The 27,285-nt window shown below is 38.2% G+C and overlaps 3 protein-coding genes across 3 annotated transcripts; 1 reads left to right on the forward strand and 2 right to left on the reverse strand.

The window, feature by feature from the left end:
• Window positions 1–1,089: 1,089 nt before the first annotated feature.
• On the reverse strand, window positions 1,090–1,605 carry LOC150090488 (uncharacterized). Its single transcript, XM_090378131.1, has one exon. The coding sequence runs from the start codon at window positions 1,603–1,605 to the stop codon at window positions 1,090–1,092; it is 516 nt and encodes a 171-aa protein (XP_090234257.1).
• Window positions 1,606–2,132: 527 nt separating this feature from the next.
• Window positions 2,133–2,819, reverse strand: LOC150090489 (zinc finger MYM-type protein 1-like). The gene has a single exon (XM_090378144.1). It carries the CDS (start codon window positions 2,817–2,819, stop codon window positions 2,133–2,135), a length of 687 nt encoding a protein of 228 aa, XP_090234270.1.
• An 18,118-nt stretch (window positions 2,820–20,937) lies between these two features.
• Window positions 20,938–27,058, forward strand: LOC150090490 (uncharacterized). The gene is made up of 3 exons (XM_090378159.1): window positions 20,938–21,118; window positions 22,504–22,638; window positions 26,703–27,058. Exons 1-3 carry the CDS (start codon window positions 20,938–20,940, stop codon window positions 27,056–27,058), a joined length of 672 nt encoding a protein of 223 aa, XP_090234285.1.
• Window positions 27,059–27,285: the final 227 nt, after the last annotated feature.

Raw genomic sequence — 27,285 nt, forward strand, 5'->3', positions numbered from 1 at the left:
CACTGTTCCAGGCAGGGCAAATCTTAAAGCATATTCTATCTGGCCTTGCTGGATAGGAATCATATCAAGTTGATGCAATGTTGATTCCTATCCAGCAAGGCCAGATAAATTTATGGTCCTCAGAATTTTCTGAAAGAGGAAGTTAAAGCAGTGTTCTGGGGAAATCGTTGAGTTTTAACCATGTAGCAGTAAAAAAAAAAAACCACAATCATTTCATCATAGTGGTTATAGCTCCTTTTGCCCTTGTGTGAGACTACCTCTACCTGTAATTCTCAAAATTTCCATTATGAATGGGGAAGAGGCCAATATTTTATTTTGTATGTTTAATTATGTCATTCTGCAGATTCAAAAGTTCAAGTTGCAGGGGTATTGAAAAGTTTGTGAAACAAAAAAAAAAAAAAAATAAAAATAATAAAAAATAGTCAATACCACCAACTGTACGGAGATTTCACAATAACAGTGACTTAATGTTTTCATTTGCATTTAATTTTTCCTTTTAAAGCAATTTTACACTAACATAGTGATTGCAAATTTTTCCAAATTCTCATTTGGAAAAAATCTACATTCCGGGTAAAAAAAATATATATATAAATAAAAATACTAGATGGCACAATAAAAATGGCGATGCAAACATAAACTATATAGTTATGCAAGTCGTCCAATATCTATCTGTTTAATGATAACATATTTTTAGTGATCCCATGTGACCTTAAAACCCTTAATGTAGATAAAAATTAAATATTTCATTAATATTTTATAAAAACAATATTTAGTCATATACCACATAAATTATGAATGTATCCTGAAATTTTGTTTCTTGTTCTAGTGGATGTCCAAAATCGGAGTATGCCATCTACGCTCTCAGGTAAATCTTACTGTAACAAAATTTGACTTCTATTCAGGGCCGGCCTTACAGTTTTGGAGGCCCTAGACAAAATATTTTTCTATGAGATCTATGAGTTGTAACATTTTTTATATTTTCACTTATTGTATAAAATAAATAATATAGTTAGGATTGAATTTATTAAAAATTTATTGAAAAGTTTTATAAAAAACAATTCTATAATGTAAATGTCAATATAATTAATTTTAAATAGACAGCTTTCTTGCTTTTTTGTTTGCAAATTCTGCTATTATTTCACTATAGTCTAAAGATTGAAAAATTTCACTTTCAATTGAAATTACTGATAGGTCTACCAATCTTTCTTGAGTCATTGTAGACCTCAGAACTGATTCTATTAATTTTAACTTAGAAAAACTACGCTCACCAGAAGCTACTGTCATAGGAATGGTCAACAGAATTCGTAGAGCGATAGAGGTATTTGGCAATACCTCATTCAATCTATTGTTACGTATGTATTTCAGTACCTCTAAAGGTGATAATTGTGAAGGTTCATTTGACAGGGTCCTAAGCTCAGTAAGAAGATTTTGGCCATCCAAGTCACTCTCAGCTCCGTTTTCTGGATCGGATAGAAACAATTGCAAATGATTACAAAACTTTAGCAGTTCTTCGTCGCTTAAAACTTTTAAACTATGAATATCAAATAAAAATTCGAATGATTCTTTAAATTTTTCCAGCTCTTGAAATCGTTCAGGAATTGACATTATTGCTTGATCTAACAGTACATTAAAGAATTCTACCTGAAACTGTTTTTTAGGATCACAGATTATTTCATCTTCTGCTTCAAAAGAGAATTGCTTTTTGATACGTCTACATCAGACTGACTCGGCAGAAGGGAAAACAGGAGACATTTCTAATTCATTAGCTAATTGTTCGGCTATTCTCTGTGAAGTTTGAAACCCATTTTCCTCATAACATATTAAAAATTTCTTTGTCCTTTCCAAAAGTACCAACACTGTCTCTAATTGCACGTGCTCCCCTTGAAAAACTTTGCTCACAAGATTCACCTGAGTTAGAATATCATACCAAATGCACAGCATCACGAGAAATTTAAAACTTTTAAGTTCTCTTGCCAGGGAAAGAGCTTCTGTTCGGCATTTTAAATCGACGGTTGTTTCAAAAACATCAATTAGTGCGTCATAAATGTCATCTATTTGGAATCTAAGAGCTTTGACATTTTCAACCCTGCATTCCCATCTTGTTTCCGATAGTTCCTTGATTGTAAGGTGTTTTACATGTATACTTTCAAAAGATTCCATCTTTGTGTAGATGCGGAAAATAATACATAGATTTGTTGTATAACACCAAATAATGACTTTGCAGAATTTGATGACCCAGCCATGTCACATAAAATCAAATTCAAATTGTGGCATCCACAAGAAACATAAAATGCCCTCCGATTGATTTTTCTTACTCTTGCTTGTACCCCTTTGTTACAACCTTTCATATTAGAACCATTATCATAAGCTTGACCGCAACAATCGGAAATTGGTAAACCTAGTTTTTTCAACTTTTCCAAGAAAACTTCTGTTAAGACAGATCCAGTTGTCTCATTAACAGGTAAAAATCCTACAAACCATTCAACGATTTGTACATATTTCCCAATTATTTCAACAAAACGTATTACTACAGTCATCTGCTCTTCATGACTAACATCCGGAGTGCAGTTTAAAATCACGGAGTAATATTTTGATTTATTTATACTAGCTGTTATTTTTTCTAAGACGTTCTTGCTAATTAGATAAATAAATTCATTTTGCATTCTTTTACCTAAGTAATGATCATGAATTTCAGAATTGTTGATTCTCCGAATGTGTTCACCTAAAACAGGATCAAACTTCGCAACTAATTCCACCAGTCCCAAAAAATTCCCGTTGTTACAAACATGCAGCTTTTCCTCGCTACCACGGAAAGCCATGTTTTTCTGTGCTAGAAACTGTACAATAGCTAAAATATGTTCTAGTACACGGCGCCAATGTAATTTTTCTTTCGCAATCAATTTTTGCAATTCCTTATCAAGTGTTTGATTTTTGTTTAAACAATTTTCAAACTCAATCCATTTCCTTTGTGACTATCATGTTTTCTTATCAGTGTAGAAAGGTTCTTCCAGTCTTTAAATCCAATACTTGAAAATTCGTTTTTGGAATCAGAAAACAACTTGCAACAGAAGCAAAAAACACAGTCAAGATTTTTAGAATAAACCAGCCAACGACGGTCGATTAATTCACCATTTAAAAGTTTCCACGTGTAGTATGACATAGAAAAGTGCCTATTATTCTCATCCAGAGGAAAAATCAAAGTTAATAACCCTATTTGGACCTTTATCAATCACAAAGACTAGCTGACTATTATTCAGAGGTACTGGCCACATACCAACATCACTCCAGTCAAGTGCACATGATTCTGGTTTTTCAAACTAAGTTTCTGTTAAGGATGTAGATGGAACTAATGTCATTACTGGTGGTTTTGTAAGTGGAGTTGTTTTCAAGCATTCTTCAAATCGTGAAGCTTCAATGGTGTTCTTTTCGGATTCAATATCTTCTGTCGTTGCGGGCAAATACTTCAAAATAGCACTTTTTTGTTTTGAAATCAATGCTTTCTGCAACATTTTTTTCTTTCGTGTCTGTGCACCTGATTCAAACTTTCTTCCTCCGATGTAAGACATTTAAGGGTGTGTTAAATCAAATCAATTAAAGGAATCCTGCAAAGAAAGCATGTTTCATCTAATAAAATTAAAATACACTCTTGTTAAAATTTATATAATAAAAACATTTCATCAAATACAAATGTTTACTTGCAAGAAGTCTTGTTTATAATTATTTTATCCCCATTTTTTATTAAATATTATTGAAATATTTCTTTACTTTTCCTTGCTAATAAACTTAATTCATTTCAAAATCCAGTAAAATTGTTTTAAAACAGGATATTATACGAATATGTTGAATTCCTAACCTTTTTCCGTAGTTATTGATTTTATAAGAATATAAAATGGTAAATACACACATGTATTCACGTCCAAAAAATTCTATTACAATTTTTTTTAAAGAAATTAGTGATTTCTAGGTAATAATAAACTTAGGAGAAATTTCATTATTAATTAGAAGTTATTTTTATTTAAAATAACATTAGAAGGAATTTTATAAATATTTTATAAGTTTAGTTTCTTCAAACTGTTCATTGACACCTAGGTAGGTGTTCCTTTCTCCTGAAGGACTTTATTATTAATAAGAAAATTAAATTGATATTCGGACCTTCCCTTAAACTACAAATTGATCTTTCTGGATCTTTCGAGGAGTATCTCGCCACTGATGAATGCAGATTTGCGATTGAAATGTAATTCGATTTATTTAAAAAATTGTCTCGAAAAGAAGACCAAATCATTAATTTTATTTTAACCATATGAATAGTTCATCATTCCTAGATGATTATATCATCTCAAATTACCAACAGAGCCACATTTACCGTAAAGTGCAAGCTGGGGTCCTCACTCTTGACGGTGCCATGCTTTAAAGTGCTCAATAACATCTTTATGAAAAACAGTCTAGTTACCAGTGGTGTAACTATTGTTGTGCAGGGGGTGCAATGTACCCGGGCCAATGAAAAGGTAGTTACGCCACTGCTAATTACAGTTTCGGTTAGGATTCTGCCCAGACACGATAGGAGGGAGTATATGATGAGAGCCTTGTCGATCAATTCGGCCCTGGAAAGATTGTGCAAGGCTCAAGGGGTAGAATTTTTTTCAGCCTGGACTGTACTTGTTAACAGGAGAGATTGCTTCTACAGGGATGGGATACACTTAAATAGAAAGTATGCAAGAATATTTGCTGATGCTATCGAGGCAGTGTTAGGTGGGTCGGAAAACTGCTAGCTTGGGGGGAGACAAAGACGAATAGATTAGAGTGGTTGCTGACGAGGCTACTAGAGACGGTCGTTTTCAAAGCCGCTAAGTGGATTTTTGTTAATTATTGATTTGAAATTATTGTTTTTCTAAAACTTTTGATTTAAATTTAGTAGTATAACATTATTTTGTGATTTTCTGATTAATTTGGTGTATTTATTCTTTACTCGGCCTTGTAATTGCATAAAAGTATCGGTAAAGGTTTCCACCTGTTTCAACTCCGCTAACCGTTCGTAATTTTCCCGCCTTTGTGATACGATATACCGTACTAGATAGCGTTAGTTGAACTTCGTTAGCAGTTAAATTGTACGTTTAAATAAATACATATAACGACTTAGATTACAAACGTAATATAATTAATTTTATTTAACATAATTAATTATACATATAACCACTTAGGTTACGTAACATAAATAATTAGTAAAAACAAATAATTAATACATAACTTGATACGAAAGTTATATAAAGGGATTTCGCAGATAACACTCGTTACTGAAACGTAAATATTTCGTAGATAACACTCGTTACTGAAACGTAAATATTCCGTAGATAACACTCGTTACTGAAACATAAATATAGCGTTATAACTGTGTTTGGATACAAGTTTAGGATTTAATTTTGTACAGAAATTGAAATTTTATTGAAAGTAAATCTAAATCATGACTCAAACCAGAGCAGCAAAGCAAAGGGCTCAAGCTAATGGGAATGCTGTGGCCCAGGGGAGAACTGAGGGGGGCAGTTGTCCTCTGAATCACAGCCTTGTAAGATGCACTATTTGCTTGATGTTTGCGGAGCAGTCAAGTATGGGACATGATACTGCCATGGGGGATGTCTTTGTGTGTGTGCGATGCAAGGAGTGTAAGGAGATAAGGCGACAACTCAGCGTTGTTATGGGCCTATATGAGAGCTTGAAGGATAGGGTGGATGCCCTCGAAGGATTACAAGTGAGGGGCCCATCAAGCTCTCAGCTGCCCACACCAATGCCAGAGCTTGCACTTGGTCATCGCGGAACACAGCGGCAACCCCCAAGGCAGAATGCGCTGGTCCCAAAGGAACTAGTAGTTGTTGGTGACTCTATTGTCAGGGAAACGGGAAACATGCTTTGTAAAAAGGATAGGTGGAATAGGACCAGGGTATGTCTGCCAGGGGCAAAAGTTGATGACGTTGTAGAGCGGATATCATCTTTTAAGGGCACAAAAGGTGATATAGTTGTACACGTTGGCACTAATGACATTAAGAGTAGGAGACCGGCGGAATTACTTGACAAGTACAGGTCACTGATGAAAAAAAGCCGTGAATTAGGGTTGAAATTGAAAGTGTCTGCAATTCTGCCCAGACACGATAGGAGGGAGTATATGATGAGAGCCCTGTCAATCAATTCGGCCCTGGAAAGATTGTGCAGGGCTCAAGGGGTAGAATTTTTTTCAGCCTGGTCTGTACTTGTTAACAGGAGAGACTGCTTCTACAGGGATGGGATACACTTAAATAGAAAGGGTGCAAGAATGTTTGCTGATGCTATCGAGGCAATGTTAGGTGGGTCGGAAAACTGCTAGATTGGGGGGATACAAGGACTAATAGATTAACAGTAGCCACTGGCAGAGGTGAAAGTGATTCTTGCACTGCTTCTATTGGAATGAGCCGCAGCCTGGAAAATAAGATGCAGGATATTTCAGAGACTGCTGGGAATCATTGGGGTACAAGTAAACACATGGGTTGTGTTAGGGTAGCTAAGAAAAAGAACAGGTGCATGTATACTTGTGTGTACACCAATGCTAGGAGTTTAGTAAATAAATTTGATGAATTTGAGGTATTGCTCAAAACATCAAAGGCAGATATTGTGGGGATTTCAGAGACGTGGTGTCACACAGATATAAGAAATGCAGAACTGGAATTTGGGGAGTACAATGTGTACAGAAAGGATAGACAGGATAGGAAGGGAGGAGGGGTTATGCTATTAATTAAGAAACACATAAAATCCAAGGAAGTGAAGCCAGTCGACATCGCTGGACAGTGCAGTGTCGAGTCAGTTTGGTGTGACATAAGCATTGGGAGATCAAAATTGAGAGTAGGAGTGTGCTATAGGCCTAATGACTCTGATGAGTATAATAAGAAACTGTTCGGAGAAATAGAGTGGGCCAGTAAATCAGAGAGTCTTATAATGGGGGATTTTAATTTCCCAGATATTGACTGGAATTTGGGGGCTGGTCACTCACACAGTAGCAAGGCTTTTGTGGATTTATTGGATGATTGTTTTCTACATCAGCATGTTCGGGAGGCAACTAGAGGGAGTAATACTCTTGATTTGATTATCAGTAGTGATTCTTCATGCATTCAGAATCTGCAGATAAATGAACCACTTGGTGGCAGTGATCACAGTGTGCTGAAGTGGGAGTTACTCAAAGAGGTAACTACCATTAGGGGTAAAGGGAAGGGGTATTGCTTTCGTAAAGGCGACTACAATGGACTGAGACAGTATTTAAATTCTATACAGTGGGATCAACTGATGATATTGCCAACAGCAAATTCAAAATGGGAAGCATTCAAAGAACTTATCGTGGAAGCTACTAGGCTTTACATACCAACTAAGAAATATTGTTCAAGGTTTAGGCCTAAATGGTTGTCAGATGAACTAATGAGGCATATGGCAGAGAAGAAAAATGCATGGGATACATACAAATTAACACGTGACACGGATGCCTATGATAGATACAAGTTGATCTGTAACCAAGTTACAAAGGAGGTTAGGCAGGCGAAGGCAGATTACGAGAGATCCTTGGCAAGGGATGCGAAGAAAAACAGCAAAGAGTTCTTTACTTATGTAAACTCTAGAAGGAAGGGGATGAATCAGATTGGTCCACTTGAGATCGATGGGTCAACTGTTGATGACCCTGCTCGGGTAGCTAACAAACTAAATGAATATTTTGCATCGACATTCACACATGAGGAGTTATTCAGCGAGGGGAATGCCAGAGGTGTATTCAACTCTAGCAGTAAGCTAGAGAATCTTGTAATAACTGAGAGCAAAGTGGAGGAGAAATTGTTGAAGATAAACACAAGAAAGGCACCTGGGGTGGATGGGATCTATCCAGTTATATTAAAGGAGGCAGCAAAGGAGGTAAGCAAACCCTTAGCCATAATTATGAGAGCTTCCTTGGACTCAGGGGAGGTACCCATTGACTGGAGATGTGCAAATGTGACCCCAATTCACAAAGGGGGATCAAAGGCTGACACAAGTAATTATAGACCTGTGAGTTTAACTTCTGTTCCCGGAAAATTAATGGAGGCACTGGTGAAAGAAGCACTGCAGGATCATCTAGACAAGACTTCAGTTATAGCTAGGACACAGCATGGTTTTGTTAAGGGGAAGTCTTGCCTGACCAATTTGATTGGATACTATGATGCAGTCACAAAAGAACTGGATGCAGGGAATAACTTTGATATTATATACTTGGATCTTAGAAAGGCTTTTGATACTGTTGCACATGGAAGACTGCTGCACAAATTGGAGCAGTGTGGCATTGGAGGCAAGTTGCTGCTATGGATAAAGGGGTGGTTGAGGGGGAGAAGACAGAGAGTGGTAATCAATGGACACTGCTCATCGTGGACTAATGTTATTAGTGGAGTCCCTCAGGGTTCAGTATTGGGGCCTTTATTGTTTTCTGTATTTATAAATGATATTGATGATGGTATATCAGGCTTAATGTCCAAGTTTGCAGACGATACAAAGGTTGGCAGGGTTGTCAAGGACACTACTGACACTATGCTGCTGCAACAGGATTTGGAAAGGTTGAGCAGATGGGCTTCGAGGTGGCAAATGAAGTTTAACATTGACAAATGTAAAGTACTACATATGGGAAACAGCAACCCCAGAGCAACGTATCAACTCTGTGGTACTACACTGACAGTGGTAGAGAATGAAAGGGACCTGGGGGTGGTGGTGCAGGCAGATATGAAGTTCTCTGAGCAGTGCAGACGAGCTGCAAGAGTAGCTCATGGTGTATTGTCAATGATATATAGAAATTTTTCTAGCAGGGATAAGGAGGTGATTATTCCCTTGTATAAGGCAATGGTCAGGCCACACCTAGAGTACTGTATACAGGCCTGGAGGCCTCATTTCAGGAAGGATGTAGAGCTGCTGGAACGAGTACAGAGAAGGGCAACTAGATTGGTGAATGGGACAAAGGGGTTCTCTTACGAAGAAAGGCTTAAGTTTTGCAAATTACAGTGTCTGGAAACTAGGCACCAGCGGGGTGATCTGATAGAGGTGTACAAAGCCTTGAATGGTTTGAGCATGCTCAATGCTGATGGGATTCTTCCTCTAGCTCAGAAAAATCACCTGAGAGGGCATAAATTCAAATTGAGGAAAGACAGATGTAGGATAGATGTGCGGAAATTTGCCTTTAGCCAGCGGGTGGTTGGTGGGTGGAACAGACTTCCATCCCTTGTCGTGGAAGTTGATAGCCTAAATAAGTTTAAGGCTCAGCTGGACAGGTATTTCGAACGAACAGAGGGGTGAAGTGGAAGTGGTTATTTTTATTTATTTATGTTACTTTTTTTTTTTTTTTTTTTTTTTTTTTTTGGCTGATGCTGCATAAGCTTGCTTTCTTGCATCAAATGCCTCTACTAATGCTAATGCTAATGCTAATGCTAATGATTAACAGTAGCCACTGGCAGAGGTGAAAGAGATTCTTGCACTGCTTCTATCGGAATGAGCAGAAGCCTAAAAAACAAGATGCAGGATATTTCAGAGACTGCTGGGAGTCATTGCGGTACAAGTAAACACATGGGTTGTGTTAGGGTAGCTAAGAATAGAAATAGGTGCATGTATACTTGCGTGTTCACCAATACTAGGAGTTTAGTAAATGAATTTGATGAATTTGAGCTATTGCTCAAAACATCAAAGGCAGATATTGTTGGGATATCAGAGACGTGGTGTCACACAGATATAAGGAATGCAGAACTGGAATTTGGGGAAACGTCTACAGAAAGGATAGACTGGATAGGAAGGGAGGAGGGGTTATGCTATTAGTTAAGAAATACATAAAATCCAAGGAATGAAGCCAGTGGACATCGCTGGACAGTGCAGTGTCGAGTCAGTTTGGTGTGACATAAGCATTGGGAGATCAAAATTGAGAGTAGGAGTGTGCTATAGGCCTAATGACTCTGATGAGTATAATAAGATACTGTACAGGGAAATAGAGTGGGCCAGTAAATCAGAGAGTCTTATAATGGGAGATTTTAATTTCCCAGATATTGACTGGAATTTGGGTGCTGGTCACTCATACACTAGCAAGGCTTTTGTGGATTTATTGGATGATTGTTTTCTACATCAGAATGTTCAGGAGGCAACTAGAGTAAGAATACTCCTGATTTGATTATCAGTAGTGATTCGTCATGCATTAAGAATCAGCAGATAAAGGAACCACTAGGTGGCAGTGATCACAGTGTGCTGAAGTGGGATTTACTCAAAGAGGTAACTACCATTAGGGGTAAAGGGAAGGGTTATTGCTTTCGTAAAGGCGACTACGATGGACTGAGACAGTATTTAAATTCTATACAGCGGGACCAACTGATGATGTTACCAACAGCAAATGCAAAATGGGAAGCATTCAAAGAACTTATCTTGGAAGCTACTAGGATTTACATACCAACTAAGAAATATTGTTCAAGGTTTAGGCCTAAATGGATTTCAGATGAACTGATGAGGCATATGGCAGAGAAGAAACATGCATGGGATACATACAAATTAACACATGACACAGAAGCCTATGATAGATATAAGTTGATCTGTAACCAAGTTACAAAGGAGGTTAGGCAGGCGAAGGCAGATTACGAGAAATCCTTGGCAAGGGATGCAAAGAAAAACAGCAAAGAGTTCTTTACTTATGTAAACTCAAGAAGGAAGGGGATGAATCAGATTGGTCCACTTGATATCGATAGGTCAACTGTTGATGATCCTGCTCAGGTAGCTAACAAACTAAATGAATATTTTGCATCGACATTCACACATGAGGAGTTATTTAGCGAGGGGAAAGCCAGAGGTGTATTCAACTCTAGCAGTAAGCTAGAGAATCTTGTAATAACTGAGAGTAAAGTGGAGGAGAGATTTTTGAAGATAAACACAAGAAAGGCACCCGGGGTGGATGGGATCTATCCAGTTATATTAAAGGAGGCAGCAAAGGAAGTAAGCAAACCCTTAGCCATAAATGAGAGCTTCCTTGGACTCAGGGGAGGTACCCATGGACTGGAGATGTGCAAATGTGACCCCAATTCACAAAGGAGGATCAAAGGCTGACACAAGTAATTATAGACCTGTGAGTTTAACTTCTGTTCCAGGAAAATTAATGGAGGCACTAGTTAAAGAAGCACTGCAGGATCATTTAGACAAGACTTCAGCTATAGCTCGGACACAGCATGGTTTTGTTAAGGGGAAGTCTTGCCTGACCAATCTGATTGGATACTATGATGCAGTCACAAAGAAACTGGATGCAGGGAATAACTTTGATATTATATACTTGGATCTTAGAAAGGCTTTTAGCATTAGCATTAGTAGAGGCATTTGATGCAAGAAAGCAAGCTTATGCAGCATCAGCCAAAAAAAAAAAACCACTTCCACTTCACCCCTCTGTTCGTTCAAAATACCTGTCCAGCTGAGCCTTAAACTTATTTAGGCTATCAACCTCCACCACAAGGGATGGAAGTCTGTTCCACCAACCAACCACCCGCTGGCTAAAGGCAAATTTCCGCACGTCTATCCTACATTGATACTGTTGCACATGGAAGACTGCTGCACAAATTGGAGCAGTGTGGCATTGCAGGCAAATTGCTGCTGTGGATAAAGGGGTGGCTGAGGGGGAGAAGACAGAGAGTGGTAATCAATGGACACTGCTCGTCGTGGACTGTTATTAGTGGAGTCCCTCAGGGCTCACTGTTGGGTCCATTATTGTTTTTTGTATTCATAAATGATATTTATGAGGGTATATCAAGCTTAATGTTGAAGTTTGCAGACGATACAAAGGTAGGCAGGGTTGTCAAGGACACTACGCTGCTGCAACAGGATCTGGAAAGGTTGAGCAGATGGGCTGAGAGGTGGCAAATGAAGTTTAACATTGACAAATGTAAAGTACTACACATGGGAAACAGCAACCCCAGAGCAATGTATCAACTCTGTGGTACTACACTGACAGTGGTAGAGAATGAAAGGGACCTGGGGGGTGGTTGTGCAGGCAGATATGAAGTTCTCTGAGCAGTGCAGACGGGCTGCAAGAGTAGCTCATGGTGTATTGTCAATGATATATAGGAATTTTTCTAGCAGGGATAAGGAGGTGATTATTCCCTTGTATAAGGCAATGGTTAGGCCACACCATTTACCACACCACACCTAGAGTACTGTATAGTACTCTAGAGTACTTACCACACCTAGAGTACTGTATACAGGTCTGGAGGCCTCATTTCAAGAAGGATGTAGAGCTGCTGGAACGAGTACAGAGAAGGGCAACAAGATTAGTGAATGGAACAAAGGGGTGCTCTTACGAAGAAATGCTTAAGTTTTGCAAATTACAGTGTCTGGAGACTAGGCACCAGTGAGGTGATCTGATAGAGGTGTATAAAGCCTTGAATGGTTTGAACATGCTCAATGCTGATGGGATTCTTACTCTCGCTCAGAATAATCACCTGATAGGGCATAAATTCAAATTGAGGAAAGACAGATGTAGGATAGACGTGCAGAAATTTGCCTTTAGCCAGCGGGTGGTTGGTTGGTGGAACAGACTTCCATCCCTTGTCGTGGAAGTTGATAGCCTAAATAAGTTTAAGGCTCAGCTGGACAGGTATTTGGAACTAACAGAGGGGTGAAGTGGAAGTGCAAGTGGTTTTTTTTTTTTTTTTTGGCTGATGCTGCATAAGCTTGCTTTCTTGCATCAAATGCCTCTACTAATGCTAATGCTAAAGATACTTATTCATAGATATTGAATGAATTAATTTACTACAAATTTTTATATAAATGTCGACTTTTACTTTCAATAAATTCAAAAATACCTATAATTTTTGTAACCAAAATAAATGTCTGAACCGTTTTACATCGTACTGTTTTGAACCGTCCTTTTGGGTCCTCATACTGATGTTGCACTTAAGGACTCCAAAAGTATAAATGCGGCCCTGATTACCAAAGTACGAAAATTAAACAAAATTTTGTAACATCACTTAGATTCACTTACCAATTACTGCTAATAGGGTGGCGTAGAAAGCGGTCTTATTAGAAAAGTTTCCGGGAAGAGAAATTTATCGATGACGAAAAACTCTTAAAACTGTTACCTTTGTCTACATCTGGAAACTATTAAACGGACCTATCCTCTTACCCTTCATGCAGCGAAAAGGGAAAGGTTCTAAAGAGCCCTTAAAGCAACCCGAGATTCTCTCTCTCTCTCTCTCTCTCTCTCTCTATACCTATGGTCACCATTTTTGTGAATTTGGAAAGGAGGCAGTAAAACAAACAAGGGAATGTGAAAGAAAAAAACGTTAGGATTTTTGTGAAAAGAAAGTGTGGCAGAGTTAACAGTAATTCCACTCATCTGAACACTTATTACTCAGTCATCATTATTTAACCCAAGAACTTCCATTTGCCTGTGCCTGGGGGTCCCCTTGAATTGGAGGTCCTAGGCAGCTGCCTAGCTGGCCTATGCCTAAGGCCGGGCCTGCTTCTATTGGTATATTTTTCAATGTTCTAAGTCTTCTTTGATGTGACTGAAAGATAAATGCAGATCACTGCAAAAACCAGTGCCCATTCTGACTAAAAACGGTTCCTAATCTGGCTAAGGATACTTTTGGTACAGACAGTATCCTCTAATTTGTGACCATATTGAAAACTTAATACAAGTCACTCATTTTCAGCATAATAACATTACGAAAATAGTGCCAGAATTATTTTTTCTGTCTGTAATGACAGTGCTGACTAGAGATAAAAATGCACCCCAGGAAAAGTCTATTTTTGGCACCTGTACCAGAGTACTGGTACAGGTGCCGAAACAGAGTCTCTCCACTCGCTTTCTCATAGATGCACTGTTTCTGCTGCATGCCTCTTCTACAGATACTTCCATGGGCACTGTTCTTCTGAATTGGCTTCTATAATCCCTGCTCTCTCTTTCAAAACAGTCCGAACACGTGCCGCCACTAGCCAACATCCATTTACTGTCCAACTTCAAACCCACAGAACCAACTTTTCATCTTCCTCATTTATTCATTCAACTGCCGTTTTCTGGAACAACCTTCCTTCACACGTATTTCCTGAAAATTACAATCTACAGAAGTTCAAGTCCAATGTCAACAAATATCTTCTTTCGCCTTCTTAACCCCAAACCCAAGCACGGTACCGAGTACTATAGGTTCTAATACCTCTCGTGTTTGGGGTTCACATAAAAAAAAAAAAAAAACTATTTATTATTATTTTTTTTTTTTTCCTTTTAGCACTATGTACCCTTTGGACCATGGCACTCAGTTAGCCAAAATCTTCGAGTCAGCTCTGATTAAGTCAAGGCATTATTTGTTGTACAACATGTGGAGTAATTGTGCACTAATGCCATTTTGTTGTACAGTTTGGATACCATTTGATATATGAATGATATCAAAACTGGTGCAAGCTCCACAAGTATGCTTATAAAGTAAATATACAACTACATGTTCACTGGTGAAAGATTTATAGAAAGCAATCTTTGACAGTGAAACTGGAAGCGTTATAATGATTTCATGCATCTAGTAAATGTGCAATGGCCATAGGTCAAGAATTTCACTTATCTGAAACCATGGTAATTGTGCTTAGTGTGAATGTCAAAATTACAAAATTAAGGGTGATGCAAATGATGGAGAATTTTTTTTAAACATGAAAGGCTACTGAAACCTGTGGTACCATGGACAACATTTTTTAACAACCTTTTTAATTCCAAGAAAAATTTTCCATAGAATTAGAATAATTGGTCAGATAACTGATAGTCCAACTATATGACATTTGTCTCTTTTTAGTTCTTCATTTGTTGTTATTTGGTTTTTTTTTTTAGGAGCATTAGCAACTAAGGCCATATTGCTCCGGTGCGGTGGTCATTCCCTGACCTTTCCGCATCTTCCGTATTTGGTGGTGACGGGCTCGAACCCCGGTCTAATCAAGAAGCGTGTGCTACGCACTGCTGCTCCTTCCCACCTGGCTACGGAGGCGCAGTTCTTCATAATCATTATTGAAAACCAATATCATTTCACCACATTAGCATAATTTATGGATACACAGAGCTGTCATCTTAATTCTTAGAAGCAGACAGCTGTCATTATCTCAGCAACTTGTAACCCCAGGGGCTCATATCTGGTGAGTATGGGCTTGGCACAACCAGGTCCTGAGCTGGATATCATCATTCTTCTCTTTCTTGGTGATTTCCTTCTACTTCTCTTTTTCTCTCTCTCTCTCAGGGTAACTCAGAAATTTTTTTTTTTGGCTGGTGCAGCATAAGCTGCACCAGCCAAAAAAAAAAAAAATTAAATTCCCTAAAATAATTTAATATCAGTCAGAAAATTTTTAGAATTTTGAATGAGGTGAAAGACAATTTTTATATTTAAGGAAATTGTGCTGCATTAAGAGTATATATAATGTTGTGTAGAGCAGAAGGCAAAATATAGTTGTGAAATCACCATATGATCAGGTTCAACAGTGTGCATAGGGGAGAAGGCCAATACTGATTTAGTATGGTTGTTAAAGATTGTACGGAGGTCATTTGGCAATATGGGAGGGGAAGTAGAATTTACAGTTTTGCCACAACAAAATAAACTTTTACTTCTAAAGTAACACACCGTGAACATGTTGTTGTGCATGAATTTCGGAACTGTGGGCTTCTCTTCCTGCATATTTCAGTAAAGTAACATATTTCAGTAATATTATTATATTTTAATATAATAATATTACTGTGTACAGTTATTACAGAAATTGACTAAAGTATGAAATGTGGATAAACTAAAGTTTAATTAATAAACAACAGGAGAACTGCATTATAAATAAACAAGCTTTCCGTTTATACTCTGGGATGACCACACGGTCAGAGGAGTTCACAAGGTACAGAGAATACAAGAAACAGCACCATATTTAGCAGTCATGGGCTTGAACCCCGGTCACTCAAAGCACGTGTACTTATGCACCCTCATGCATGCCCACGCGGCTCTGCATGAAAATCAAGTGGTGTCACCTCTCACTTTGCTTTGTTTTCAGCATTCATTTCTCGACTGCACGCTTCTCTGTTAGCATATTGACATAACCGAAATAAAGTACAATTAAGTTATAAAAATTGACCCCAGTACTAAACAGTAACAAAATAAAAATTTCATATTATTTCAAAATAACATCTCTGTTTTCTTTTGAATGCTCAGACCAAATTTCCAGGCAAACAAAAGGAAAAGAAGAGAAAGGTCCTTGGGAAGTTACAGAAAACTTTCCATGCCTTATGTACAATACCATTAGCAATAGCAAATGATGCAAGAAAGCAAGCTTATACTGCATCAACCAAAAAAAAAAAAAAAAAAAAAATTCACCTATTCATTCCTCCAATAGTTTTCCTAGTCCTTTCTTGTATTTATTTAAACTATCAACTTCCACAACAACAAATGAAAATTTGTTCCAACAATCAACCACCCATTGACTAAAGGAAAACTTCCATACATCTATTCTGCAACTGTCCTTCAATTTGAATTGGTGCCCCCTCATGTGTGTATGGTCTGAGCAAGAGGAAGAATCTCATCACCACTGAGCTTACTAAAACCATTCAAGGCATTATACACCTCAATCAGATCACCTCGCAAGTGCCTAGTCTTCAGACACAGCAATTTGCAGAACCGAATCCTTTCCTGGTAAGAGCACCCCTTTGTTCTCCTCACCAATCTTGTTGCCCTCCTCTGTACTCATTCCAGCAGCTCCACATCGTTCCTAAAATCATACAGGCTTCCAGACCTGTATGCAGTACTCAAGATGTGGCCTGACCATTGCCTTAAATCACCTCCTTACCCTGCTAAAACCCCATAAGCTGTCCTGGCATGCTGTCTGCACTGCTCAGAGAACTTCATATCTTACTGCACAATTACTCCTAGGTCTTTCTCATTTTCCACTACCCTGAGTGTAATATCACACAGTTGATATGTTACTCTGGGGTTACTGCTACGCATATGCAGTACTTTGCATTTATCAATGTTAAACTTCAGTTGTCATTTCTCAGCCCAACTTTTCTAGTTCCTGTTGCAGTAGCATACTGTCATTAATCACTCCCACACAAATGGATTGTCTGCTTAGCAATTGTACTGCATCAGACCTTTTAGGTAATCTAACCTAATTAAATAAGAACAGGAGTCTCAAGACTTTGTGGTTTTCCCAAGAAAGCAGAGCTTGATATTTTATAACGGTTAAGTAATGTGGTCAATTTCCATAACATTACTGCCCCAATAGGGTTGCTGTATTAAGGTTTGGTTACATAAATTTGCAAAAGAAGTCCACAATAGACTAATGGCAAATGCTGAAGAAAATAATGAAAGTGACCAAAACACTAACAGCTTCTTAATTTTCAATAATTTTACCAATTTCCATTTGAGGTTATGATGGACATCACGGTAACACCCAATCTTCCTTGCATTTCAAGGATGTAGCTCTAAAATAGTGTTCACAGGCCAGCCACTAGATAGCCCACCAGATCAAACCTATTGGTAACTCTATAGGGGGAAATTGAAATAGCTAGTGTATAATCTCGCTGCCTCTATGCTGCTATATAGTGACTGGAGGAAGTCTAAGTAGTGCAGGAGGGGGGCACTGTCAAGGAGCTGGGTATAATCTTGCTATGTGTATGCCATATCCAAAAACTTTATTACTTCATATAACATACCTTTTCTACTTTCTAACTACTGAATACATCATGTATAGATCTTGGCATTGCAAGATCTAAACTTCCCAAACACTTCCTCGTTCATTTCACAAATATGCGTCATCCCAGTTCCAATCTCAATGATATCCATTTGTACTTACAGTCTGCCAAGGCCCACTTGCCTTTTCTGACAGAATCCCAATTATCAGTTAATTCAGCCACTGCTCATCTGTTTTCCAAATTATTTGCTGTACAATTTCTTTCACTTCAAAGTTGGCACTTGTGCCTAGCTCTGCTCTGCTCTGATATTCCCAGTCAGAGTTAGTAATTTGGAATTTCCACTATGGCTTAAAATCTCTCAATCCCATTCTGTCAAATTCATCTGTTGCCTCTATTCTTCTTCCAATTCTACTAATCATGTGGAACTCTTTGACTTCCTTTCTTTGAAACTTTTTCGAGTCTGATTTTCAAAACAGTGAGGTAATTTTCCTAGGTGAATTTAATGTTCACAACTCCAGCTGGTTTCCATTTTCTAGTCACACGGACCCAGCCAGTCAGGATGATGAGACTTTTGCAATTGCTAATTGACTATTGTCTCGTCGCACAGATTGTTCATTTAACCTACCTACCAGAATACAAGACAATCTAACCACACAGCCAACACGCTTGATCTTTTTCTCACAAACAACCCTTCCGAGTACATTTTTGATTGCAATAGTCAAATAGGCACCTCGGATCACAACTTAGTGATGGTCTCTTCTCCAGTGAAGCCTTTCTCTTGTAGCCATTCTTAACTTTGTGTTGTTTGGCATTGCAAGAATGCAAAATGGGATGATCTGTGAGATTTATATTCTTTCTTTTGCTTGGTTGGATTACTGTTTTAAATCTTCCGATTTCAATGTTTTCTCAGATCGTATCAGTGAAGTTCTTGTAGAGATGAAATCCTTTATTCCACAGTCCACCTTAAAATCTTGTCCTTTATCTAAACCTTGGTTTTCTAATAAATGCACAAAGGCTGTTCAAGATAATTGCAATTGACTTGCATCTACATTTTCAGGTTGATTTTCTGCCTATACCAAAGCTTGCAACAATTGTAAAACAGTTATTAATAAGTCTAACCTAGAGTTTTAACAGGCCAGAGTAGAAAACCTGCTTCTTGTTGAAATGGTAGTTGAGCATTCTGATATTTTGCAAAGGCTACTGGGTGTAAGGTTTGCTCATCCCTACCCCCACCTCTGTTAAAACTCAATGGTTCTGTTGCTACCTCAGCAAAAGATAAACCAATCTGTTGACATTCTAATTTTCATTTAAGTCTTGTACCGATGATCTTGGTAAACCACCTCCTACCATTCTGAGTGCATTCCACTAAATGCCTCCTTTAGTTTTAAGTCAAAAGGATGTCAGAAGAATTTTTAACAATACTGACCCAATAAAGCTCCAGGTCCTAATGGTATTTCTCCACTTGTTCTCAAAAAACCTGTTCTCCTGAGCTTATTACAGTTTTGTGTTGCTATTTTACATGCACTGGTATTTTTCCTTCTTCTTCTTGGAAATTTGCTCACATCCTTCTTGCTAACCCTTGCCCAGCACAAAAAGCTTCAATTTCTTGAATATTCACTGCTAATTCCTTAAATGCTGATCTCCAGGTAATCCTCTAGTGGAGTAAGGATGACTTACTTAATTTCAATCCTTCTAAAACTCAGTCCTGTGTCTTATATCCCACAAAAAAGGATTCTTCTGCTCCTCTGCTTATCTTTGACGACACTCGGATTTCTAGACAAGATCACATCTCTATTAGGGATTACTCGGCATTACTTTTCTTCTATACAGCTACTCACTCTGTGAAATCTCAAATTCGCCCTACTGTGGATTTGGGGCGGTGTCCTCATAACCTCTCTCCGGCTTCTAGACTCCATTCAAAAGAGAGTAGTTAAGTTAATTAATGCCCCATCTCTTACAAAGTCTTTTTGTTCTCTGTCTCATAGATATTCTGTTGCTGATGCTTGCCTTTTGTGCAGATACTTCCATGGGCACTGTCCTTCTAAATTTGTTTCTATAATTCCTATCTCTACCAAGCCACTCTAAACATGTGCTGCAACCAGTCAGCATCCTTTTACTGTATAACTTCAAACTCACAAACCAACTTTTCTTTTTTCCTCATCATTTATTCCTTCAACTTCCATTTTCTGGAACAACCTCCCTTCACACATATTTCCTGAAAATTACAGTCTACAGAAATTCAAGTCTAATGTCAAGCCTCTTCTGTACTCATTCCAGCAGCTCTAGACCCTTCCTAAAATGAGGCCTCCAGATGAGTACTGCATACAGGTCTGGAGGTCTCATTTTAGGAAGGACAGAGGAGGTCAATGAGATTGGTGAGTGGAACAGTGGGTTTCTCTTACCAAGAAAGGCTTAAGTTCTGCAAATTGCAGGTGCCTAGTCTGGAGACTAGGCACCTGCAAGGTGATCTGATTGAGGTGTATAAGGCCTTGAATGGTTTGAACAAGTTCAATGCTGATGGGATTCTTCCTCCTGCTCAGATTATGCACCTGAGGGGGCATAAATTCAAATTGAGCAAAGACAGTTGTAGAATAAATGTGCAGTAATTTGCCTTTAGCCAGAAGGCAGTTGATTCTTTCCATCTGTTGTTTTGGAAGTTGACAGCTTACATAAATTCAATTTTTTTTTTTTTTGGCTGATTGCTTTCTTGCATCATATGCCTCTACTAATGCCTTCTTTCATCTTCTCAACTTTCAACCTATGCATGGTACTAAGTACTACAGTTTCCAATACCTTTTGTGTTTGAAGTTTCATTAAAAAAAAAAAAAGTGTAAAATCATTAATTAACCTGATTGCTCACTATTGGGAGTTTAGGAGTTTTAAAGATCTTTTCACCACCCAAGCAGATGCAAGATGTCCATAAAAATGTTACAGCTATTCAGAAGAAAAGTAATGCTGTCAAGAGTAAAAAAGAAAGCCCAATTTTTTTAAAGCAGAGAATGCAATATTTTTGATACACAGCCTGATGTAGCTGAGTGGTCAGGAGCGTGAGTGCAGTATCACATGCTCTTTGAGTGGACCAGGGTTCAAGCCAGTGCCTGCTAAATACGATTAACATTTGTATTGATTGATTTATTGTAAACTCCACTGACCTGGTGGTTGTGCCAGAGTATAAAAAAGAACATTTTTATTAGTCCAAGTTAGTCGTCAGATTTGACCCTGTTAAGAATAGGATATCTTTTCTATAAATTTGAATGTTGTTGAAGATGAGTACAGCAGCAGCAGCAGGTTTTGTGCAAGGAAGGGACAACTGGACCCAGTGTACCATTATGTGGATAATAGTACACTGGATAAAATTTTCTGTCAATGATAGGAGAAAAGCAGTGAATGAGGAAAGAGAACTTTGGGGAACTCTGGGAGTGGTGCCACTTAATGATGGAACAGCTAGTAATGTTAGCATTACTTCAGTTAGTAGTAAAGAAAGGTGCTTTGCCTTTTTGAGAATTTGCTTCTTTTTAAAAAAGTGCTGTTAATATAAATGTAAATGACTAGGAAAAAAATGCACATAACAAGGCTTTTTTGATAGAATCACTTTAGAAGATTGTAACTCAGAGCTAGTGTTAGTCATTTGGCTGAGATGGTCTAGTATTCCAGTAGATAAATGAACACATTATGTAAGGTGATTAGTAATAAGAAAAGGCTCAACACCTCTGCCAGCTTGGTCTGCATGGCTGTAAAACTGACTGTATCTGGAGTTATGAATATTGAAACCACCCAGAGAAATTACTTCTGTTAGGAAAGTCAGATTGTAGAAAAGAAAGGAAGTTTAAACAACTTTTCAAGTTTGGAGAGAAAAAGAGGCAACAGATAAGTTTGATGGAATGAAGTAAGTAAAGAGAAATGAGTTAGGAAGTTTTTGCAAAGTTTCAGTTCTCTTTTTTTGCAGATAAGTTGGGCTGCTGCAGAATGACCAGACCTTGCTGAAATTCATCACAAGTAAACCAACATCAGCTCTACAGCATTTTTTGATTTCCAAATGGCAGCTTTAGCTGTCATCATTCAAAGGATGTCTACAGTTTAGCTTATGAATCAATTTGAATGATGACGATTTTATTCTGGGATTAAATATCTTCACCTTTCTCCACATTCATTGAAGATTACGGCACAAAGAAAAAGACACAAAAACCTTGCTCACCTATATAAGAGTGATTCCATTGCACCATCAAATTATGAAAAATAGTAATTTATAGGAATTGATCCTTTGCTTATGCCAATTATTTTAGAGTTTATACCAATTATATTTAACAGTTTCAGTGGTTAAGTCAAGGTTTCTTGGTTGTCGATAGACAACTATCCCATCATGAGTTGAATTTTAGAAACAGACTACCTGTACTTGACAGTGCTTCTGATGTACTGTTGATTCCAATCCATTGGTCCTATGATTTGGACAATTATAGTGGTGGCAGGGAATCCATTTAATTCATTTAAATGATTAATATAAAAACAAAATGCTAATGTGTAATATTGGCATGTGAACAAATCACCTAACATTCAGAAGTATGCACATGTGATCTTTCCCACTCTCTCATTCACCATGAATTCTGCTGTATTCAAACCATTCTGCTGCCTAATCCATTAGCAACACTTACAATTGGGATAATGACGTAGGCTACTAAACAATTTCCAAATCCACATCAAATTGCAATAAAAGTGAGGTTGTAACTATGCTGATCCTTCTCAAATAACATCATGTGGACTACTCTGTGGTCTAAATTTATTTTATGATGTATTTTTATATTGACCTCTGTTTATTTGTTCTATTGTCACAACAGAACAAAGACCACGCTGTACCACAAACACTATCAGATCTCTGTATGACATCACTCCTGGACAGCTAGCAAAGCTACATCTTGCTGATGTTCGCTACTTCCTTCCAGTTCCCTGCAGGTGTCCCATCATGCAAGGTGGTAAGTCATTTCATGCTTTTTATAATCTCAGTATTTCAGGAGTAGTAGTAGTGGCATGTTATGCAAGAAAGAATGTGCATGAGCTTATGCAGCATCAGCCAAAAAAAAAAAAAAAAAAAAATCACACCATTCCCTCCAAATGCCTGTCCAGTTCCTCCTTAAATTTATTCAACCTATCAACTTCCACGACAGATGAAAGTTTGTTCCAGCAATTAACCAACCGCTGGCTAAAGGCAAATTTCCGCACATCTATTCTACATCTGTCTTTTCTTAATTTGTATTTATGCCCCCTTAGGTTCGTAATCTGAACAAATGGAAGGATCCCCTAAGAATTCAGCGTGCTCAACCCAGTCAAGGCCTTATACACCTCAATCAGATCACCACGCAGGTGCCTAGGCTCCGGCCACTGCAATTTGCAGAACTTAAGCCTCTCTCGGTAAGAGGATCCCTTCATTCTCCTCACCAATCTTGTTGCCCTTCTCTGTACATGCTCAAGTAAATCTACATCCTTCCTTCCTAAAATGAGGCCTCCAGAGCTGTACGCAGTACTCAAGGCGTGGCCTGACCATTGCTTTATACAGAGGGATAATCACCTCCTTTTCCCTGCTAGCAAAATTCCTAAATATCATTCACAATACCCCATAACCTGCCCTGGCAGCCTGTGTGCATTGTCAGAAAACTTCATATCTGCCTGCACAATTACTCCCAAGTCTTTTTCATTTTCTACCACCTTATGTGTAGTACCACACAGTTGGTAGGTTTCTCTGGGGTTACTTCTACCCATATGCAGTACTTTGCATTTGTCAAGGTAAAACTTCAGTTGCCACTTCTTAGCCCATCTACCCAAATTATCTAGATCCTGTTGCAGTAGCACGCTGCCATTATTGTCATTAACAACCCTGCCAACCTTTGTATCATCTGCAAACTTCAACATTAAGCCTGATATACCTTCATCAATATCATTGATAAATATACAAAACAACAGTGGACCCAACACCGAACCCTGTGGGACTCCACGAAGAGCAGCACCCATTGATTACAACCCTCTGTCTTCTCCCACTTTACCATCCTTTTATCCATTGTAGCAACTTACCCTTAATACCATACTGCTCCATGCGCAACGGTGTCAAAAGCTTTCCTGAAATCCAAATATATGATATCAAAATTATTTTTTGCATCCAGTTCCTTTGTAACCACATCATAATATCCTATCAAATTTGTCAGACAAGACTTTCCCTTAACAAACCTGTGCTGTGTCTGAATTATTGCTGCAGTCTTGTCTAGATGATCCTGCAATGCATCTTTAACCAGTGACTCCATTATTTTACCCGGAACAGAAGTTAAACTAACTGGTCTGTAATTACTCATGTCACCGTTCGATCCTCCTTTGTGAATTGGGGATACATTTGCACATCTCCAGTCCGTGGGAACCTCCCCTGAGTCCAAGGACGCTCTTATAATTATGGCTAAGGGTTTGCTTAGTTGCTTTGCCGCCTCCTTTAATATAACTGGATAGATCCCATCCACCCCAGGTGCTTTTCTTATGTTTAACTTCAACAATTTCTCCTACATTTTACTCTGTTATTACAAAATCATTAAGTATTCTGCTACAATTTGATAACCTTCTGCCATTTTCAAAGTTAATAATTCCTCATGTGTGAATGTAGATGCAAAATACTCATTCAGTTTGTTTGCTATCTGAGCAGGATCATCAACAGTCGAACCATCGATTTCAAGTGGACCAATCAGATTCAGCAAGCTAAAGCATTTCAAAGATTTCTCATAATCTGCCTTCGCCTGCCTAACCTCCTTTGTGACCTGATTACAGACTCTTAAACATAGGCTTAAGAGTCGCTTGATAATTTATATACATCCCATGCATTTTTCTTCTCTGTCACGAGTCTCATTAGTTCATTTGATAACCATTTAGGCCTAAACCTTGAACAATATTTCTTAATAGGTATGAAATTTTTAGTAGCATCCACGATTAATTCCTTGAATGCTCCCCACATAGAATTTACTGTAGGTAACATCGTCAGTTTATCCCACTGTACAGAATTTAAAAACTTTCTGAGACCACTGTACTCACCTTTACAGAAGCAAAATCCCACATCAGTACACTGTGATCACTGCCACCTAGTGGTTCCATTATCTGCAAAAACATCCACTAAATCCACAAAAGTCTGACTAGTGTGTGAGTGATCAACTCACAAGTTCCAGTCAATATCTGGGAAGTTAAAAATCCCCCATTATAAGACATTCTGATTTACTGGCCCACTCTATTTCTCTGTATGATTGTTCATCGTACTCATTCGAGTCATAAGCCCTATAACACGACAGTTTGTCGCCAGACCAGCATAGTTACCTCTGAGTAAATCCCACTTCAGCTCACTGCCACCTAGTGGTTCCTTTATCTGCAGATTTTTGATGCATGAAGAATTACTACTGATAATCAGATCAAGAGTACTACTCCCTCTAGTTGCCTCCCGAACATGCTGCTTTAGAAAACAATCATCCAATAAATTCACAAAAGCCTTGCTAGTATGTGAGTGACCAACCCACAAATTCCAGTCAATATCCGGGAAATTAAAAATATAAGACACTAATTTACTGGCCCACTCTATTTCTCTGCACAATTGCTCATTTTAATCATCAGATTCATTAAGCCTATAACATACACCTGCTCTCATTTTTCCTTTCGCAGTGCTTGTCACACCAAACAGATTCAACATTGCATTGTTCACCCACATCAATTGGATGCACTTCATTAGATTTTATGTGATTCTTAACTAACAGCTTGACCCCTCCTCCCTTCCTGTCCTATATTCTCTGTACACATTGTACTTCCCAAATTCCAATTCTGCACTACTTATGTTTGTTACACCATGTCTCTGATATCCCAACAATATCTGCCTTTGATGTCTTGACTAGCACTTCAAGCTCTTTGAATTTATTAACTATACTCCTAGCATTGGTGTACATGCAAGTATACATGCACCTGTTTCTACTCTTAGTTACCCTAACACAGCCCATGTATTTACTTGTTCTACTATGACTCCCAGCAGTCCTGGAAATTCCCATTGCCTTTCTTTCCAGGGTGCTGCTCAACTGCATATCAATAGAAGTAGTGCACGAATCACTTTTACCTCTGCTAGCAACTACTGTTAATCTATTATTCTGTGTATCCCCCCAAGCTAGCAGTTTTCCGACCCACCTAACTCTGCCTCTATAGGATCAGCAAAAATTCTTGCACCCTTTCTATTTAAGTGTATCCGTTCCTGTAGAAGCAGTCTCTCCTGTTAACAAGCACAGACCAAGCTGAGAAATGTTGTAACCCTTGAGCCTGGCACAATCTCTCCAGGGAAGAATTGATCAACAAGTCTCTCATCATATACTCCCTCCTATCATGTCTGGGCAGAATTCCAGACACTTTCAAATTCAATACTAACTCACAGCTTTTTTCAGCATTGTCTTATACTTGTTAAGTAATTCTGCCGGTCTTCAACCCTTAATATCATTAGTGCCAACATGTACAACAATATCACCCTTTGTGCCCTTGAACAATGATATCTGCCCTACAACGTCATCAACCATTGCCCCTGGCAGACATACTCTGGTCCTGTTCCATCTATCCTTTTTGCACAATGGCTTTGCCGGGTCAACAGTTTTTAGGGAAGGACAAAATGGAATAGTTCCACACTCTCCCTATTCTCCTGACCTAGATTCCTATGATTTTTGTGTTCCCCAAAATGAAAATCCAGTTAAAAGGACAAGATTCAAATATATCATGGGGATTCAAGTTGAATCAGTTAGTTAGAGAGATGCTTCAAACTGTGGGATAAGTGCCGGGATTGATCTATACCTTCTGAAGGGAGAAAATGACAACTTTTAACCTAATGCAAGTCTAAATTAATTTGTTCCCTGGTCTAGAAACTTTTGGCTCACATCTCATATTTGCAAGATGTATTTGTATTATTTTCAAGCATCACTGAGAAATAAACAAAATCAAACTGACTGCTTTGAAATGACACAAGTGGTTACAATTCAGATTACTTTCATTTCAGAATCTGCATATGGCTTTATTTTGGGACGTTCTCCTTTCCCAAATGATGAGGAACATATCTCCCTTCAACTTTCTCAGGATATGGAATTCTATAATCTTCCAAGTGGAGAAATCAAGTTGCCATCTTGTCATTACCGCACAAATGGCAGAATGTATCGTGCACTAGAAGGCATCCCAGAGGAAGTGGTACTACCCTCTGTCAATGACCTGGACGAAGATGAGCCCATGACATCCAAGAAGCACATGGATGAAGAAGGAATTACTGTGTGCCCTCAGGAAATCACATCATGCCCAATTTGTTACGCATCAATAAATGAAACTGTGCAGCAGCTCTTCTGTAATGCTCAGCAAGGTTAGTGTGTTTCATTAACTTATAAACTGTCTAATTTAAATATTTTTCCAATGGATTCTATTTAATATTTTCTTATGCAATTACCTTCTTATTCATTGTATCTAAAGTTATAATCTAAATGAAACTAGATATTGTTTTTGGTGCTTGCAAAATGCCATCATAGGTTAGTTAGGAAATTTACAAAATGTTCAAAAGCACCATCCTTTCACATGGAGGGATTTGTACACTATAT

This window comes from Mastigoproctus giganteus, chromosome 1, assembly GCF_048544385.1.
Source record: "Mastigoproctus giganteus isolate SK-2022 chromosome 1, ASM4854438v1, whole genome shotgun sequence".
NCBI lineage: Eukaryota > Metazoa > Arthropoda > Arachnida > Uropygi > Thelyphonidae > Mastigoproctus > Mastigoproctus giganteus.